Raw genomic sequence first — 15,779 nt, 5'->3', positions numbered from 1 at the left:
CAGGTTTCTCAATCTTCATCCTTGTTAAATATTCACCTGTGATCAAAATACCTGCTTCTTACATATGGCTGGAGGATATGATGAAAGTCTACTGCCTGAATTGACAACTTGACAAAAACGACTCCAAAAGTGTTTGTCTCTAACAAAGCTTTTAATAATTCAGGCATTCAATTTTATTTAGCAAATTTCATAACTGATATTTAATTTTAGTAGTTATTTTGATGTTTAATCCATTTTATTTAAAGCATTTTGGAACTTTTGTTTTATCAAAGTTCCATCCATCCATCCATGAACCAATCCATTGTCTGTAACTACTATTCATGAAAAAGTTGGAGGTGTGTATTCTGAAAAAAAAGTTGATCCTTTCTCGTCATATATTACCAGGAACATATGATGTGATTTTTACTCATGTTCAGTAGAGTAAAAATTGACCAACTACAATCAGCCACTGGCTATAAATCAGTGTGTACAGCAGGTTTTAAACCCTACAGAAATGAAACTTCACTTGATTCTTGTGCATGTACAGCACAGCTTTTCATTACAGAGCAGTGAATCAGGTTGGCCTCTGCATCTTTACTGACATTCAGTGCTGCACTGAGACAACTGTGGTCCAAATCTGATTGGCTTGGTCGGGGGAATGCACCTGATGGAATAAATATGCCAAAGTAAGCTTTTACTCGGGCATCTCAGCAGACAAATTGTCCTGATGTCATTTAGACGGGGAAATACAGCACACTAATGAGTTAGATGGTCAAGTCCACCCTCAAACATAATGCTGGAATACTGGCTGGCTGCCCATGTCTCAGCCTGAATCACTGTGTTGATCTCCGGGCATCTCCAGGCACAGACTCAGCTCCAAGTGGATTTCATCAAGACAGAACCAACAGCCAAAAACCAATTGTCATGTCTGAGAAAACAGAGATACTTCACTGCGTGGTCTGTTTCCTGTTTAGAAGAACACAGCGCTTTGCAAAGATCTGCTGACAGCATCATTTTTACCCCCTTTTTTTTTTGTTTGCAAGTGCTCTGACAGAACATCAATAGCATCTCCATCAGCGCCTGTTTACTCTCTGCACAGTATCAAATCACTGTCTTCACATTCCCACAACAGATAGAGATTAGAACAAATCGGACAAACCCCTTGACTTGTTTACGTGTGTGATTCAGAAAAAAGAGTGAAAAGCTTTGCATCATTTAAAATCCACTTTTATTTTTAATGTCTTTATAAATTGATCTACAGCTGATGTATAAATTATATCAGATAAATGAAACAAAATCAGCTCCCACTGTCCCAGACACAGTGCATACTATAATTCACCAAGCCTTACAGCACCTCATCACATGCACGCTATGCTTTGGGATTGCTGTGCATAAACGGTACAGGATACAGCACAGCAGGCCACATGGACATTCAACTTAGTTTTTCAACATGGCACATTTCATCACCGTCATATACATACAGTACGTAGCTACACTGATATCTTTAAGACATCTATGCTGATCGACGTGGTGAGCTACAGAACAACATTTGACAAAAAGGAAGCATTTAACACTCATCGGTATGGACTCACAAGCATGCGGAGACAACGACAGTAACAGTCTTTATCTCAGTCAATTTCACAGAAGAATCACTTTTATGCGCCTGACTACATACGAGGATGGCTGAGGAGAGCTCTGCCTTGGCACTGCGACTCATGGTCAGCTTATATCAGCAAAGACTACATCTACATTAAGTTTACTGTTGAGTTTCACTTTAGCTGTACGTTTATATAAGACAGAAAGGCTGGATAAAGAGGTAATAGAGTAAATACAGTAATGACCATAGAACAGACTGGAATTGAAATGTCTCCTCCTTTAGCAGCTAACACACTATTCCATGTGCAGTGACAGAATTAAGATCATAACAGTTTTAAGCCTTCACATACTTCATTACTAACTGAAGCACAGGGAAGAAACTTGAGGACCATGTCTCTCGGATACTTTGAAGATAGCTTCTTTTTTTTTTTTTCATAGTTTCCTATGTGCTTTTGCATACAGTCACTGCCATTTAATTTACAAAGGGCGTAGTGGAGGAGGCCTGTGAAAGGTGCTGCCAGGAGCTACATTACCTGCTTGTTCCTGAGAAACTTAAGGATCTATGAAACCATGTCCAGCACCAACACACGCCATTTGGGCTTCTGAAGCAGCAGCCTCCTGGTATAACAGTCTTACTAAATCTTTTATGTGCACAATCCATGCACTACTCGCCACCTTCCCTAGGTATCCATGTTGATCTGATCAGACGCTTTGTTTTTAGGCTTTTAGGCTTTACTAAATATGACATAACTTCCTAAGCTCCCTTCATGACTACAGTGTGAACTTTCATTGGTGAAAATAAGTAAACTTGAACAGTGACAGAAATTAAAGAGTCTGCATAATCTGTGTTTCATGCAAATGCTGTGCGCTGCCATTCACACTGCATTAGAGTACCTGAGGCCATGGCTCTGGATGTCACACTGCCTCCTTTTCTCAACAGTAATTGGGTCAAGATTAATTTGCCTCCAGCCGGATTGCTGCTCCTTAGCAACTTCTCTCACTAACAGCGAATGAAGTCTCCTGAGGCTCACGCTGGTCCAGCGGGGGCATGGTGAAGAGGCCGGTCTTAAGTCCTGCTTCTTAAGACAGAGTGAAGTTCTCCTGGGTGTAGGTAAAGGTTTTCACTGAGGTGAAGGTTACTCCATTTAGGGAGCTACGTGGCATCTCAGCAGCAATACAGACCAGTTTTATACATATACATGTGAGCGTGTGTGTGTTGTTTTTTCTGTTATCATAAAATCATTGGCCGCCTCTATTTTCAGAGTCTCTTCCATGGAGCATTTCATATTTTTGAATGAAAATATTCCTGTAAATGTGTCACGCACACAACACACAGAGAATCCTGCTGCCCCTTCCTGCTTTCTCCTCAAGTGAAGTACTTGCAATTAGTGGAGTCAATAGCACAGTGTCGTGTGCACTTTAGGTGACCATATGACCTGAAAGTGAGAAGAGAAACATACCTCTCAGTCCGTTTGGATTGTGAGCAACACACAAACAGGCACAATGATTTCCAAAATACATAATGCACGCTGTTCTTACCCTGGAAGGTATGAATTACACGTCTGGTATCCAAAATCCTTTCCATCACACTCCTCTGCACCCTCATAGCGGTATCCATCTCCACAGTAGGCGTGTTTACACTCTGTGGTAAGAGGAGAACATGGGCGTGGAGGGGTCACATCATATCTGAACAGCGAAATACAACTAAGAGCTTTAATAGATGTGAATGCATGACTTACTGACACAGCCATCAGTAACAACTCGGTTTCTGTCATCACACTGCTCTCCGCTGGAAATTTGCACTATCCCATCACCACAGTAACCTTCATCATCGGGTGCATTTTCCATGGACTGGAAGGGTGTCAGCTGGAATGGAAAAGTCTTTCACAGAGATTTAGAAACTTGAACACAGGGAAATGCGTGTAAAAAAAAAAAGTGTGAAATAAGAACAATACAAGTAATTTTCAAGACATGCAATGCTACCTGGATCGGTAGCCAGCCATCAATGTCTTTGAAATAAAGAGATTTCTGGTCTTTGCGGAATGCAAGAGCATTGTCCGTGTGAAGGCGCTCCAATTCTTCCTCATTGCTCACAACGAATATCTGAACAAAAGTTAGAATGAAGATTTGTGTGCAATATTTAGTACCTTTTTGAATTACATCTTCCCAGTAGATGTGCTATCTATTAAAAAAACTTGTCTATGAACAATTAGCTTAAAAAGTTATTTAACAATATCATCTCATTATATAATATTGGAAACTTGAAACGATGCACATCCAGACTAAAAATCAGGTCTTTGGGAATAAAAAATACAGTACATAACATTTTGTATTAGAAAACGCTACGTGATTGCTCACCGCTGGTACTTTGAGGTAATTTCCCCTGGAAGGATAATCGTAAAATGAAGAACTGAGAGACCCACAGTTACATTTTCCAGGAGGTCCTGGTGGACCACGGGCACCCTTTGTTCCGACCATGTACAGCCCTAAAGGCATTTAATGCAGAGGAACACAATAATTCAGGCTTACGGTGCAGCGTGGTTGAGAGGACTGACTACAGCAGCTGATATTAGTACAAAACATCACGATATGTAGTATAATTCTGTCTTCTACGAAGAAGCACACCACAAAATTAATTTAATCGCCAAGGTAACATTGATTGTCTGCTGAAATGATACCAGAGAAAGTGATCATAGAGACGCCATCTGCGAATCCATTTTAGCCACATGATGTCGTGATGACAGCTTCCTGTTTCACCTCAGGAGATTAGATTTCTCTGGTGCTAAATAAGACTAACTTACACTGGTCTTAAGTGTGCTTTCTTTTGCTGACAGGGCTGTTAACTAATCCTGACACTGAAGCACAGACTCTTACACACTCGCAGACAACAAAGGGACTGAAGAGTCACTTCAGTTGAGAAATTCAAACCGAGCACCATGTCTGTTTTTAAATCAAAAATCTTTAAGCGATTTCTGGAAAAGGTTCTCACCTGTGGCAGGTGAGCCGGGGGGCCCAGGGCGGCCTGCCGGGCCCTGGGGGCCTGCAGGACCCATGGGCCCAATACTTCCTGGGTCTCCTTTCCCTCCCTGAAACACAATTAAATCGTATCCAAAGTGATGACTTATTTTTTTGCACATTATTCTGCATGGTGTCCCACAAACTCCTCACCTGTTTGCCTCTCTTGCCTGGTCGGCCAGTGGGCCCTCTGTTTCCTGAGATTCCAGGTTCTCCTTTTGGACCCATTTCACCCTGCACAACAAATTGATATTCAATTTAATCAGATTTGATAATGTATATAAGGGTAACACTAATTCAAAATCTGCTTCTGGTTTCAATGCATTTCTCACTTTTTGTCCAAGCATTCCAGGGAATCCCATCGCGCCCTGTGGATAAAGACAAGTCAGTCATGATCTGTATTCCAAACGTGCACTGTAACACTACTACAACTGCTTTTGTTTTGCAACAACCTCACTGATAAACTGCTAACCTTGTCGCCTTTCATTCCACTCTCACCACGATCACCTCGATAGCCCTGATGGAGCAGATCACACACACATAAACAAACAAAACAAAAGACAGACCAATCACTATTAATGTTTATTCTACTGAGCAAAAATTACTGAAACTCTCGGATACCTTCTCCCCTTTATATCCAGGTAAACCCTAGAATTAAAGAAAAAACAACATATAAAGTGAAATAAGGTAGTTTGAAGTCAAGATCATTCCAGGTCAGTATAATAGACAGTGTAGATCAGGAGTGTCAAACTCATTTTCACCGAGGGCCACATCAGCATAAAGGCTGATGACAAAGGGCCAGATGTAACATAAATGTAACTAAATGTAACTCAATGTAATGTAATCTAAATTTAACTACTCTTTAATGTTAAATAACTGAATTTATTACTTATTCAAGTTACAAACATTATATTTGCACAGAAATGATTTATGGAAAAATGTTTCTCTATTTTACCATAAATCCTTTTAATTTGTCAGGTTATGAAACCCATAAAACTCCACCAATCACGGATCAAACTATGCAAGTGGATAAAGAAAAATAAAATCAAACACAAGACAGAACATTAACTTTGTTCAAAATGTTGTCGTCAGAGTTAAAATGGGCTTAATTACTGCATTGTGGGAAACCTAGTTTTTGGTCAAAGCACACATTTGACCTATTTATTTTTAGACACTCTGACCTTTTATGATCTCGTGGACCACATAAAATGATGTGGCGGGCCACGTTTGGCCCCCGGGCCTTGAGTTTGACACATGTGGTGTAGATCATACCCGTGGCCCAATTGGTCCTCTGGCTCCAGGTAAACCCATCAGTCCTGAGTCACCTTTATCCCCCTGACAAGCAGAAAATATTCAGAATCAGATAGAGGTTGACTGGCACTATTTCAAAAGATCACCCTACCACTTGTAAAATAAAGACTGTAGGGTCATTTATTTTATAAAGAAATTTCTGGTGATGACATTTTTGCATGTTACATACCAGAGTATTTCATTGTAATAGTGGCACATACTGTACCCACCACACCCAACCTCACTACTTAGGATCATCTGCATGATGAGGTCTGACTTACTCACTTTGGGCCCACTTGGTCCTGGCCACCCAGCTGGTCCCTGCTTTCCAGGAAGTCCAGGAGGACCTGTCCGACCCTAACAGGAAATGTCAGATTTAGAAATATCTTCTAAGAGGCTAATTAACAACACAGCTGATGAAGTAGTTAAGCTTAATGAAATCAATGCCTCCTCTCCTGGTTTGCTTGGCAGGTAAAAAAAAAAGAAAAGAAATGTAAGTGCAGGATTTGCTGCTTGAGCTGACAGCCTGCTCGCTACAGTATTTATCAGAGACTGCTGCACATGTAGACGGAGAATGACTTTAATGAGCCCTGTCACTTTGCTCTCTTTAATTAAATGATGGGCTGTATATAGAACAGGAGTCCATGCTTGTGGGAAATAAAATGATTTATGACCTGGCTGAAGCACTAAGCTAAATTGCCCTGCAGTGCTGCAAAGCTGCTCAGTCAGGCTAACAGGCAGTTGAGACTCTTTGAGGCCATTTCTGAGACCGATCATTTAAGGGGGTTAAGTCTTTTCTTCCTGCAACCTTTGCATCCTAATTTTTGCACACACCTGAATTCAACCTATTGGAGAAAGAAGGTTATCTTAAAGGCAGACATGACGATGAGTGACTTTTAGAATGTCAGATGAAGGACAACATGCTTCTATGAGCTGCATGATAATTCCTGCCATCAAAACAGCCAGCCTCAGCAGCTCTTCATCCATTGCATCCTGCCAGTGAGGTTTTGCTGTCTCCTGTCAAGGTTGTACTTGCTCACAATGTCTTGATGCACACAAACAGGCAGAGGCGGAGCTCTGAGTAGCTATCAGGTAGGCGGAGGCAGTGTATCTCATTTTTGAGTAAATCCACTTAGGAGAAAATGAAGTGATTAATGGGGGACTCACCTTTAGCCCAGGTCTTCCGATTTCTCCCTGACAACGGGATGCAGAGGAGGGGACAAGGATAGCGGATCTTTAATACACATCTAGGAGGCATGTTTCAATCTTTTGCAATTGATAAATTAGACTACACCTTACAAAAAAATAATTAATCTGCAAAATATCTAATAAACTGGAAATCATAAACTAAACTAATAAACTTAGCTGCTTACCTTTTCTCCCTTAGGTCCCTCTATCCCGGGCAATCCAGGTGGACCCTGGTGAAAATAAAATAAATATATGACTCTGGCTCAAATAACATTCAGATATCTATAAAATTGAATTAGCTTAATTAGTTTGTCAGTAGAATCCCCCACAAAGTTGCATCAGCTTCTGGGAGCCCATTACTGCTGTTTCAATTAACTAAAGGCTGAGCGACCACTATTGATTTAAAAAGTGCCTTGTGGGTCTCTTGATTTAAACCAAGATGCTGCTGCAGGTGGACAAGATCGACTTTTTACGGATGAAATGCTGAACTAACAGAGGAGGTCGCACTCATGAGCAACTACTGAAGAAAAAACGTCTTAATAACTTTCATCACAATGATACACAAACACGTGGTTGGGGTAATAATCCATGGAATTTACGCAGCCCAGGACTCTTTCCAGGCAGACAGCTCTTCGAACAGCTTCTGAGAATGATGTGTGGCACAGTGTCAGGCAGTGGAAAAAGGCTATTTGTGTCCGAGCTAAATGTAGAGTGTTAATGGGCTGCTGTGTTGCAAGGGCCATAGAAAACCCCATCTACCGCTCTGAAGGATCTCTAAAGTTGGAAAGGAGATGGGGAAATTCAGAGTAGGACTCTGAACACCGTAATCCGAAGCATGCCCCAAACACAAGACACGGTGTGTCTGTGATTTTGTTGTAATGGTTTGATAATGAATCCAAAGTGTATGAATGGTGAGATAAACATGACGTCTGGTAAGAGTCAACATCCTACCTCAATACCAGGGGGGCCAGCAGGCCCACGGGGCCCTCGGACACAGGAAGAAACTTTGTCCTCATTACCTGACTCTGAATCACCATGATGATCTGAAAAGTCTTCATTCTATAAAGTGATGGACAAAGAATTAATTTGAGTCAATCAAAAAATGACACCTAATGCTTATTAAACATTTTATGGATGAAATTCTGTTCTGAACAAGTCTCACAACAAAATCACGTTCCACCATCTGAAGATTTCAACTGTGATTCAGGGGTCAGCAGACAGTAAGCAAGAGTGATTTGGATATCACCCAAGGACATATCAATAGATATTCCACAATAAAAAGTCACATGACTTTGACTCACATGAGCGTGGCGGCGCCAAAATGAGGGGGGTGGAGGAAACAGTGGGGGTGGCGGTGGACTCAGCAAACAGCATGGGCCGAATCTCTTCTGCGGCTCCTGGGATGTGAGCGCTGGTGGAGGTGTGCATGCAGTCAGACTCACAGGCAGTGACTCCAGATGTAAATATTAGAAGAGTCAGAGGAGTGTGTGCTAAAGTCTGAGCTTCTACAATAGCTGAGTGTGAATCCTGATGGTTATAGTCGAACGATGCTTAACCTCAAAGATCATTTGCATGCAAAGACTACCGAGGTTGATATAATTTGGCTTTTTTTTTGCCAACAGCTATCCCATACGTGAGGTTAACTCCAGACAGATCAGAGATGATAGACCATGCAAAAGCAGCGCAAGTAACAGCTAAACAGGTGCAAACTATCAAATCAGTTCCTGGGGCTGGACTCAGGCATCAAGAGCCTGTTCCTCTCACTTGAGGACTGGGTCTTGCTATTTATAGAGACACTTCCAATGTAACTCGTAGGCAACAAGAAAACAAAAACAAGGATACTTTACAAGCAGCTCAATAGGAACTCTAAATCTTATCACTTAGTGTGCATGCATTTACAAGCCACCTCTCTCATTATCTGTGCAAACATTGTAGTGTATACATAACACAGGACACACACAATATCCTCACCTGCTGGTAATGAAATAATGCTGTCCAGAAAGGAGGACTGGGCCAAACCGTACCAAAACCACAGAGGAAGATACAGTCCGAGTGTTAGAGGACTCATTCTGCTTCAGGTAGTTGACTTGATTTCTGAGCCACAGAAGCCCTCACACTCTGTCTTTCTCTCTCCCTCTGCCCCCCTCCCTCCCTGCTTGTGCTCCTCTGCCTCCTCTACGCCCTCAGAAGAGGGTATGCTGACCAATGCCCATTAAATCTTTCCTCTGCATCAGTGTGCGCTAAAATTACAGGAGGCAGCCCACCAGCTGCTTTGAGTGCCAATATTAGATCTCTACTACAGAGGGGGGTATCTTTTGTTGTTTCCACTACTCTCGAGGGGGGGGGGGGATATCATGACCTGCCCACAGTTGTTTTTTCTGCAAGACTCTCAAACTGCATTCTGCACAAACGTGTGATTAATGCCCCCTGGGGCCACTTTACCAGTCTTGTTACTCTATAATTATTATTAGAACATGTATTTCATGCTGCACACTGTCCATCCCTTGTAGATTGTGATGTCCATTTGGTCCACACCAGATTGGCATTATTGTCCTACAAATTGGATGTCTGCATTTCAAAGGAGGCTCTCAGGGGAAGAGGAGCATTGTAAAAATGGTAAAGGAGACAGCATCACTCACATCGTTTTAACCTGGACTACTCAAGCACGAGTTAAGAAATCTCATTTAGTAGGTGTGTGGGACATTATGCATCTACACAACATGATATAAATGAACACATAAATATTACTCCAATAAAAACTGATCACTGTGCACTTGCTCTTTTTCTCAAGATTCACTCTACAAAAATTAAAAAAGCTCAGTGTTTATGGTACAAGGTATTAGTAGAAATCCTCTATTTACTGGTGTAAAATATTTCTGACAAGATGTCACTGTAGGGTGAAAACTTATGCATTTGCAGAATCAGGACAGAACCATTTTTAAGCATCGACGTGACCAAAAAATTACTCTTTCATTTTCCCCAGAATTTTAGTTTATTGCAACAGCATCTTATTATCACAATAATTAGAACTACCATGTAAAAAGAAAGCATTTACATCAAAATCATTAATATTACATTTAAAAGGTTCTGTATTTCATAGTAAAAATTAATACAAAATTTTTAGCTATTTCATGGAAATGATCATTTAAAAAAGCATCTCTATATTTAGAAAGTTTTTTGACTCTTGAGGACATCATGTGTTCTGATGATGTTTGACAGACGAGGTAAAAGTTCCCTCTTTGAGTCTATAAGTTGGAGCGCGTCAGCCAAGGAAACTCCTGCAAATACAGAGAACAAAAGAACATGAGATGATGCAGGTCTTTTGTCTGTTTTATTTCACACTCATTGAAAAGGTTGAGCCACACAAAATAGACATTATCAATTCTCATCAATTGATTTGACCAAGCTATAAACTTGAATGTGGATAACAGTCAGGGGGCAAACAATAAGGACGGGGCGCCTTCAACAAGACTTTCTGGGGAGCAGCACCATGGATACAGCCCTCAATACAACCTTGAAACAACCAACCAATGGTTGCATGGATACATTCAACATAAACACACAGGGCCTTGCTTTCTAATTATGGGGACTCTGAAATAGAAAGGTCATGTTGTAGGGATTGTGAGTGGAATACAACAGTTCTGTGGTGCACCTGGAGTGTGTGGATTACTGTTCAGGGAGGCATGACAGTCATGCAGCCCTGGAAGGATGAAACTAGAGTCAAGTAAACACGAAGCTGTTTGTTGTCGTTCACTAATCATTAGCTGAAACTGCAGCTTTTTATCGGGCCTGACCTTACTGTCAAGGTCAGTCAAGTAATTGTTCATCTCCTCTCTGTTCACATTCTTGGGTGATGCTAGGTAAAAATCAAACATTTGACTTTATGCTCATGCTCATTACCCTATAGCTGCAAGGTCACTGGGCCATAAATGTCAGAAGAGACTTGAGACCTGAAACGTTATGGGCTATGACATTTTCTAACTTTTAATCTGCAAAACGTCTGCATAAATTGCTAATTTGGGAAGCCTGCACATTTTGCATATTAGGGGCTTAAGCCTTTCTATTAATGAAAAAGCCCAACACTTATCCTCTGGAAGTCCCATGGCTCCATGTGACTCAACGGCCAGACAAATCATGGCGTTTGCTGAATGAACTCAGATCCTCGCCAGAACGGAAAATCGATCAAGTCGGAGAAAAACTAACAGTGATATACTACAATAGTTTAGGGATCAGGAAACAGGTGTTGCAGTATCACTTACATCTTCAACCAGTAGAGGATGTGTGGCATCAAAAAAACTGAAACCATCACATAAATTGAAGAAGCAATTTACCTAAACCGAGATCTTGACCTTTAACACATGTTCCTGACGGGTGACAGTTACCTGCTGCTTTCTGTCAGAGAAGGGGTCAATCAGCACATTTAACAGACTTGGTCTCTCCCAGTCACTCAGGCTAAGCTGCAGAGCGCTATGCAGCTCCTCCACCGTCCTCACCAGGAACCCTCGACCTCCAAACGCCGTCATGACTTCATCATAACGTGCCTCAGGCAGGAGGGACACGGGTGGGGCTCTGACAACGAACATGACAATGCAAGGCAGGTTTATTTACATCATGGCTTGTGATCAGAAGACCATTGCAGTGAATGTTGATTTGCAAGACTCACACGGCAGTCAGATCACCCATTTTTGCCATTTCTTGCCATGTCTTAAGATCCATTCCACTGTATATACCATTGTTATTGACCACAATGATGACCACTGGTAGGTTATACCTGTTCAAAACAGAGACAATGTGTTATTAAACAATATGAGGTTCAAGTGTATATATTCTATAAAACATACCTGCACATGGTTTCAACCTCCATGCCAGAAAATCCAAAGGCGCTATCTCCCTCCACGCACACGACCCTCTGACGTTTATCACTCTTGCTCTTCTCCACGGTGGCTGCTGCTATCGCAAAACCAAGGCCTACCCCCATTGTTCCAAATGTACCAGCATCCAGCCTGCAAAGTTAGAATTACAATCATGAAAAATTCCTGGACCAATTCATGAAGTCACTTAGCGCCACTTCAGTGAAAATGCCTTGCCTGTGTCGAGGTAGGTAGTTGTTTAACATAGTACGTCCTATGTCCATTGTGTTTGCACCCTCGCTGACAATGATGCAGTCGTGTGGCAGCAGATGGGCAATGTGATGAAACACCGTGTAATAGTTCATAGGATCTGCTGGCTGGAGAGCGAGTGCCTGTGGATACAAGAAAGACAAAAATATGGTGGAAAAGCATGAACACTAATACAATATACACCATGTAAATGGGCTGAATTAATAACTGTGTTAAAATGTAATCAGTATGTAAGGTAATGATGAAAAAATCACACCCATTTAGACAGTAATTCCTCGTTACTCGTGGTTAATGAGTTCCAGGACTACCCGTGAAAAATGAAATTCCGCGATATAACGATGAACTATGTATTTTATTATTTACGGTAATTTAAACATTTATGAACCCTTCCCATACTGATACTTAACCACCTTATATCTGTATTAGCTTTTAACATGCTTTAAAACACTTTTTTACTAAAGGAAAATGTTTTTTTAATACCTGGAAGTACGCTACGCTCCGTGAGTCTCCGAACGCAGCACACACACAGATGCCAATAGCATGCATGTACGGTACCACATAATACCTACTATCATCTAGTGAAGGCATGCATCTTGAGGCACGAATAAACGAGGGATTACTGTATATAGTCTTTCTGAACATGGGACTAAATGTACCTGTGAGACTTTAGCATTAGATGCCATTTTGTCCTTCAGGGTGCTCCACCACTCTGTATCAGAGGGATACTTCCAGCCATCATTCTGCACACTCTCCCAGAGCTAAAAACAAGACATTATCATTTCATTATCATAATCACCAATGTCCAAGAGCTATTTTATTATAGATTAGTTTTAAAGGACATCTGGATATGAAGACGGTCAGAAATGTCAGTTTATGAACCAAAAGAGTTACCTGAATAATGACACTGTTGATGTCTCCGAGCAGAGCAACAGCAGGCCGCACATTGTTCCCCATCTCCTCAGCACAAAGGTCAACCTAAATACAGAGACCAACAACTTAATTACAACATGGACTTGACAATACTTCAGCAAGTGTTAGCACGCTAATTCACCATTAGCTTTATAACAAAAAGGTATTCTTAGTGATTTTCCACAAATCACAGATGCATGTCTGGGTCGTTTACATACCTGGATGATCTTCACATCAGGGTTAAATCTAGGTGGAAGACCAAAATGTAGGATCCAATTCAGCCTGGCTCCAAGCAGAAGCACAACATCAGCCTGTAGAAGAGCTCTTGGTAACAGAAATGATAGAGGAGGAGGTGGGGCACTAGTTAGTAAAGGCATGGGAGGAAAATCAAAAACACACTGAAGGAAATGTACAGTGGAATTACTGTATATAACACGTTACTCAACACACATGTAGGGCATATGTTCACGATAAACAGGACTCAAGTTAACTTGAATTACATAAGAATAAAAACTTGTGCATTACATGTAATTTCTGCACTTTCCTCTAGTAAAGGTAGGCTGACCTTGAGCGAGCAGCAGCCACACAGTTGGGGTGATCATCAGGGAGGACCCCTTTCCCCATGGGGGTGGGCAGGAATGGCAAACCACTCGTATCCACAAAATCCCTGAGAACAGTTTCCGCTCGGCCGTATGCTGCTCCTTTCGACCACAATAATCAAATCATGGTGATTTATCTAATGACCCACTCTGAGTGATTGTAGACAATGTAGGTATTCTACTTTATTCAATCTAATAATGTTAAGACACATTACACACATTTCTTCCAATATTACCTTTGCCAATTATGACTAAGGGTCTCTGTGCTGTTTTCAAGACAGAGACGGCCTCGGCGATAGCACCGTGGTTTGCTAAGCTCGCAGGTGGAGTTGGACAGCAAGACACAAGTCTGCAGAGGGAACACATGTTTGACTGTGATGCCAGTCATGCTGTACAGAAATAACAGTTTTAAAATGACAACAAACCTGACTTTGCTCCTATCCACTTTAGCGTTGACCATATCTCCCGCAATATCCACATAACAAGCACCAGGACGCCCATAGATGCTTGTGCGAACTGCCTGTGAGCAAACAAACACCATAAAATGTCATCCAACTGAGCAAAAATGTATTGTTTAGCTTAATGTAATAAAGAAAACAATACTAACAAAGATCAGGAAGAAGATAAGCTGGTTTATTACCTTCTCTACCACTGAGGGGATGGCCTCCAGGCTGCTGGGTCTAGCAGCGAACTTGCTATAAAGGCGGCACGCTTCCACCTGAAAATATATTAAAAACAAAGTTGATTTAATGAAGAATCAACTGACAAATATCCACACAGAGGTGTGTAGAACCTGAGGAAACTCCTGGAAGGCTCCTGCTGTTTCTTGGTTTCGATCCGAGGATCCTCCGATAACAATCACCGGCCTGGGCAAAAGCCAACACAGACTCACTAAGGCCTTCATAAACGTGCAGGTGTACACACAGAATGACAAAGAAAGCAGGTGGTTGTGCCATACCAGCAGTTCATGTTGGCATTGGCCATTCCACCCAGAGCATGGATGAGTCCTGGACCAGACACCACCAGGCAGGCCCCCGGTCTGGGGACAGATCCACACAACGCGTCAGATCCAGTGACACCTGCTGATCAAACCCACCTGTTCAGGTACTGATGTCTTACCTCCCGGTCAGGAACCCAATGGCCGACGCTGCATAGCATGCCTGATGTGCGACAAGAAGGACTTGTAAGTTAACATGTTTCGTGATTGTAGGGAATTAGGATTGTTGTGGAAAACATGGAGCAGAATTCCAGTACCGCTTGTTCGTTACGCATCCCCACATACTTGATCCCAGCAGCCTGAGCAGCCATGGCCACCTCCATGACAGGAACCCCGACTATTCCAAACATGTATTCCACTTTCTGTATGAAGAGAAGTTACGACATGTAAAAAAAAATGGCTCCGAAATATGCAAACTAGCACGTAGGGATCTTATAAACTGTATGTGACTGGACGGACAGCTAAACTTGTCAGAACGCTGGTTGAACTTTGGAACGCGTCTCTCGCGTCCTGAACGTAGAGCCTGGGTCGTTACGCGTTGTTTGAAGGTCTTACCTGAGCCTTTAGAGACTCAGCAATCAGCTGAGCTCCTGTCACTTCGTCCATGATGGTTACAAGTTGTGGTTCCACTGCTGTATGACGTACGTGTGAAGACAGACTTACTCCACTCACTACCCTGAACTCGACCCTTCTTCCCGTTCAAAGAAAAGTGCTCATGTATTTGAGGCTTTACGGTAAAAGCATTTAAACGACCAGACGTCGGGTCTTTAGCAGCAGTTTCCTGCTATTTTGTAATTTTTCAAACACTAGTCGGACTTTATATTTTAACTAAGGTTTAACTAAGGTATTTTAACTAATGTTATTTGCTTGATTGACTTTTGTCCTTTAATCAAATTTGGTCGGACTCGGCTACACAATGACACAATGACTACATCCGGCTTTCAAAATAACATGAGAACCAGAACCATGAAATGTAATGTTTGATAAAAATTCATTTGACATGCAAAAATACTGTTAAGTATCATTTTAGGAGAGGGAAAATGATTTTGGAGTCTTTTGTACTTTCTTTCTTTCATATAAAGGAAA

General features: G+C 41.7%; 2 protein-coding genes across 2 annotated transcripts; both read right to left on the bottom strand.

Moving 5' to 3' along the window:
• Positions 1-1,199: 1,199 nt before the first annotated feature.
• Positions 1,200-9,161, bottom strand: colq (collagen-like tail subunit (single strand of homotrimer) of asymmetric acetylcholinesterase). Its single transcript, XM_068324481.1, has 17 exons — positions 9,040-9,161; positions 8,370-8,479; positions 8,020-8,127; positions 7,254-7,298; positions 7,048-7,074; positions 6,166-6,237; positions 5,863-5,925; positions 5,212-5,238; positions 5,063-5,107; positions 4,923-4,958; positions 4,744-4,824; positions 4,565-4,661; positions 3,934-4,061; positions 3,559-3,678; positions 3,315-3,456; positions 3,115-3,217; positions 1,200-3,011 (listed from the first exon to the last, which is right to left on the bottom strand). The coding sequence occupies exons 1-17, from the start codon at positions 9,134-9,136 to the stop codon at positions 2,942-2,944; spliced, it is 1,371 nt and encodes a 456-aa protein (XP_068180582.1). The 5' UTR covers positions 9,137-9,161; the 3' UTR covers positions 1,200-2,941.
• An 889-nt stretch (positions 9,162-10,050) lies between these two features.
• On the bottom strand, positions 10,051-15,381 carry hacl1 (2-hydroxyacyl-CoA lyase 1). The gene is made up of 17 exons (XM_068324480.1): positions 15,249-15,381; positions 14,951-15,055; positions 14,816-14,856; positions 14,655-14,735; positions 14,490-14,562; positions 14,337-14,414; positions 14,122-14,216; positions 13,933-14,045; positions 13,663-13,798; positions 13,316-13,421; positions 13,080-13,163; positions 12,845-12,946; positions 12,156-12,310; positions 11,910-12,071; positions 11,732-11,839; positions 11,451-11,637; positions 10,051-10,346 (listed from the first exon to the last, which is right to left on the bottom strand). Exons 1-17 carry the CDS (start codon positions 15,297-15,299, stop codon positions 10,314-10,316), a joined length of 1,710 nt encoding a protein of 569 aa, XP_068180581.1. The 5' UTR covers positions 15,300-15,381; the 3' UTR covers positions 10,051-10,313.
• Positions 15,382-15,779: the final 398 nt, after the last annotated feature.

The sequence above is a fragment of the Antennarius striatus genome, chromosome 9, assembly GCF_040054535.1.
Source record: "Antennarius striatus isolate MH-2024 chromosome 9, ASM4005453v1, whole genome shotgun sequence".
Taxonomy (NCBI): Eukaryota; Metazoa; Chordata; class Actinopteri; order Lophiiformes; family Antennariidae; genus Antennarius; species Antennarius striatus.
This window is presented reverse-complemented; position numbering and strand designations above follow the sequence as displayed.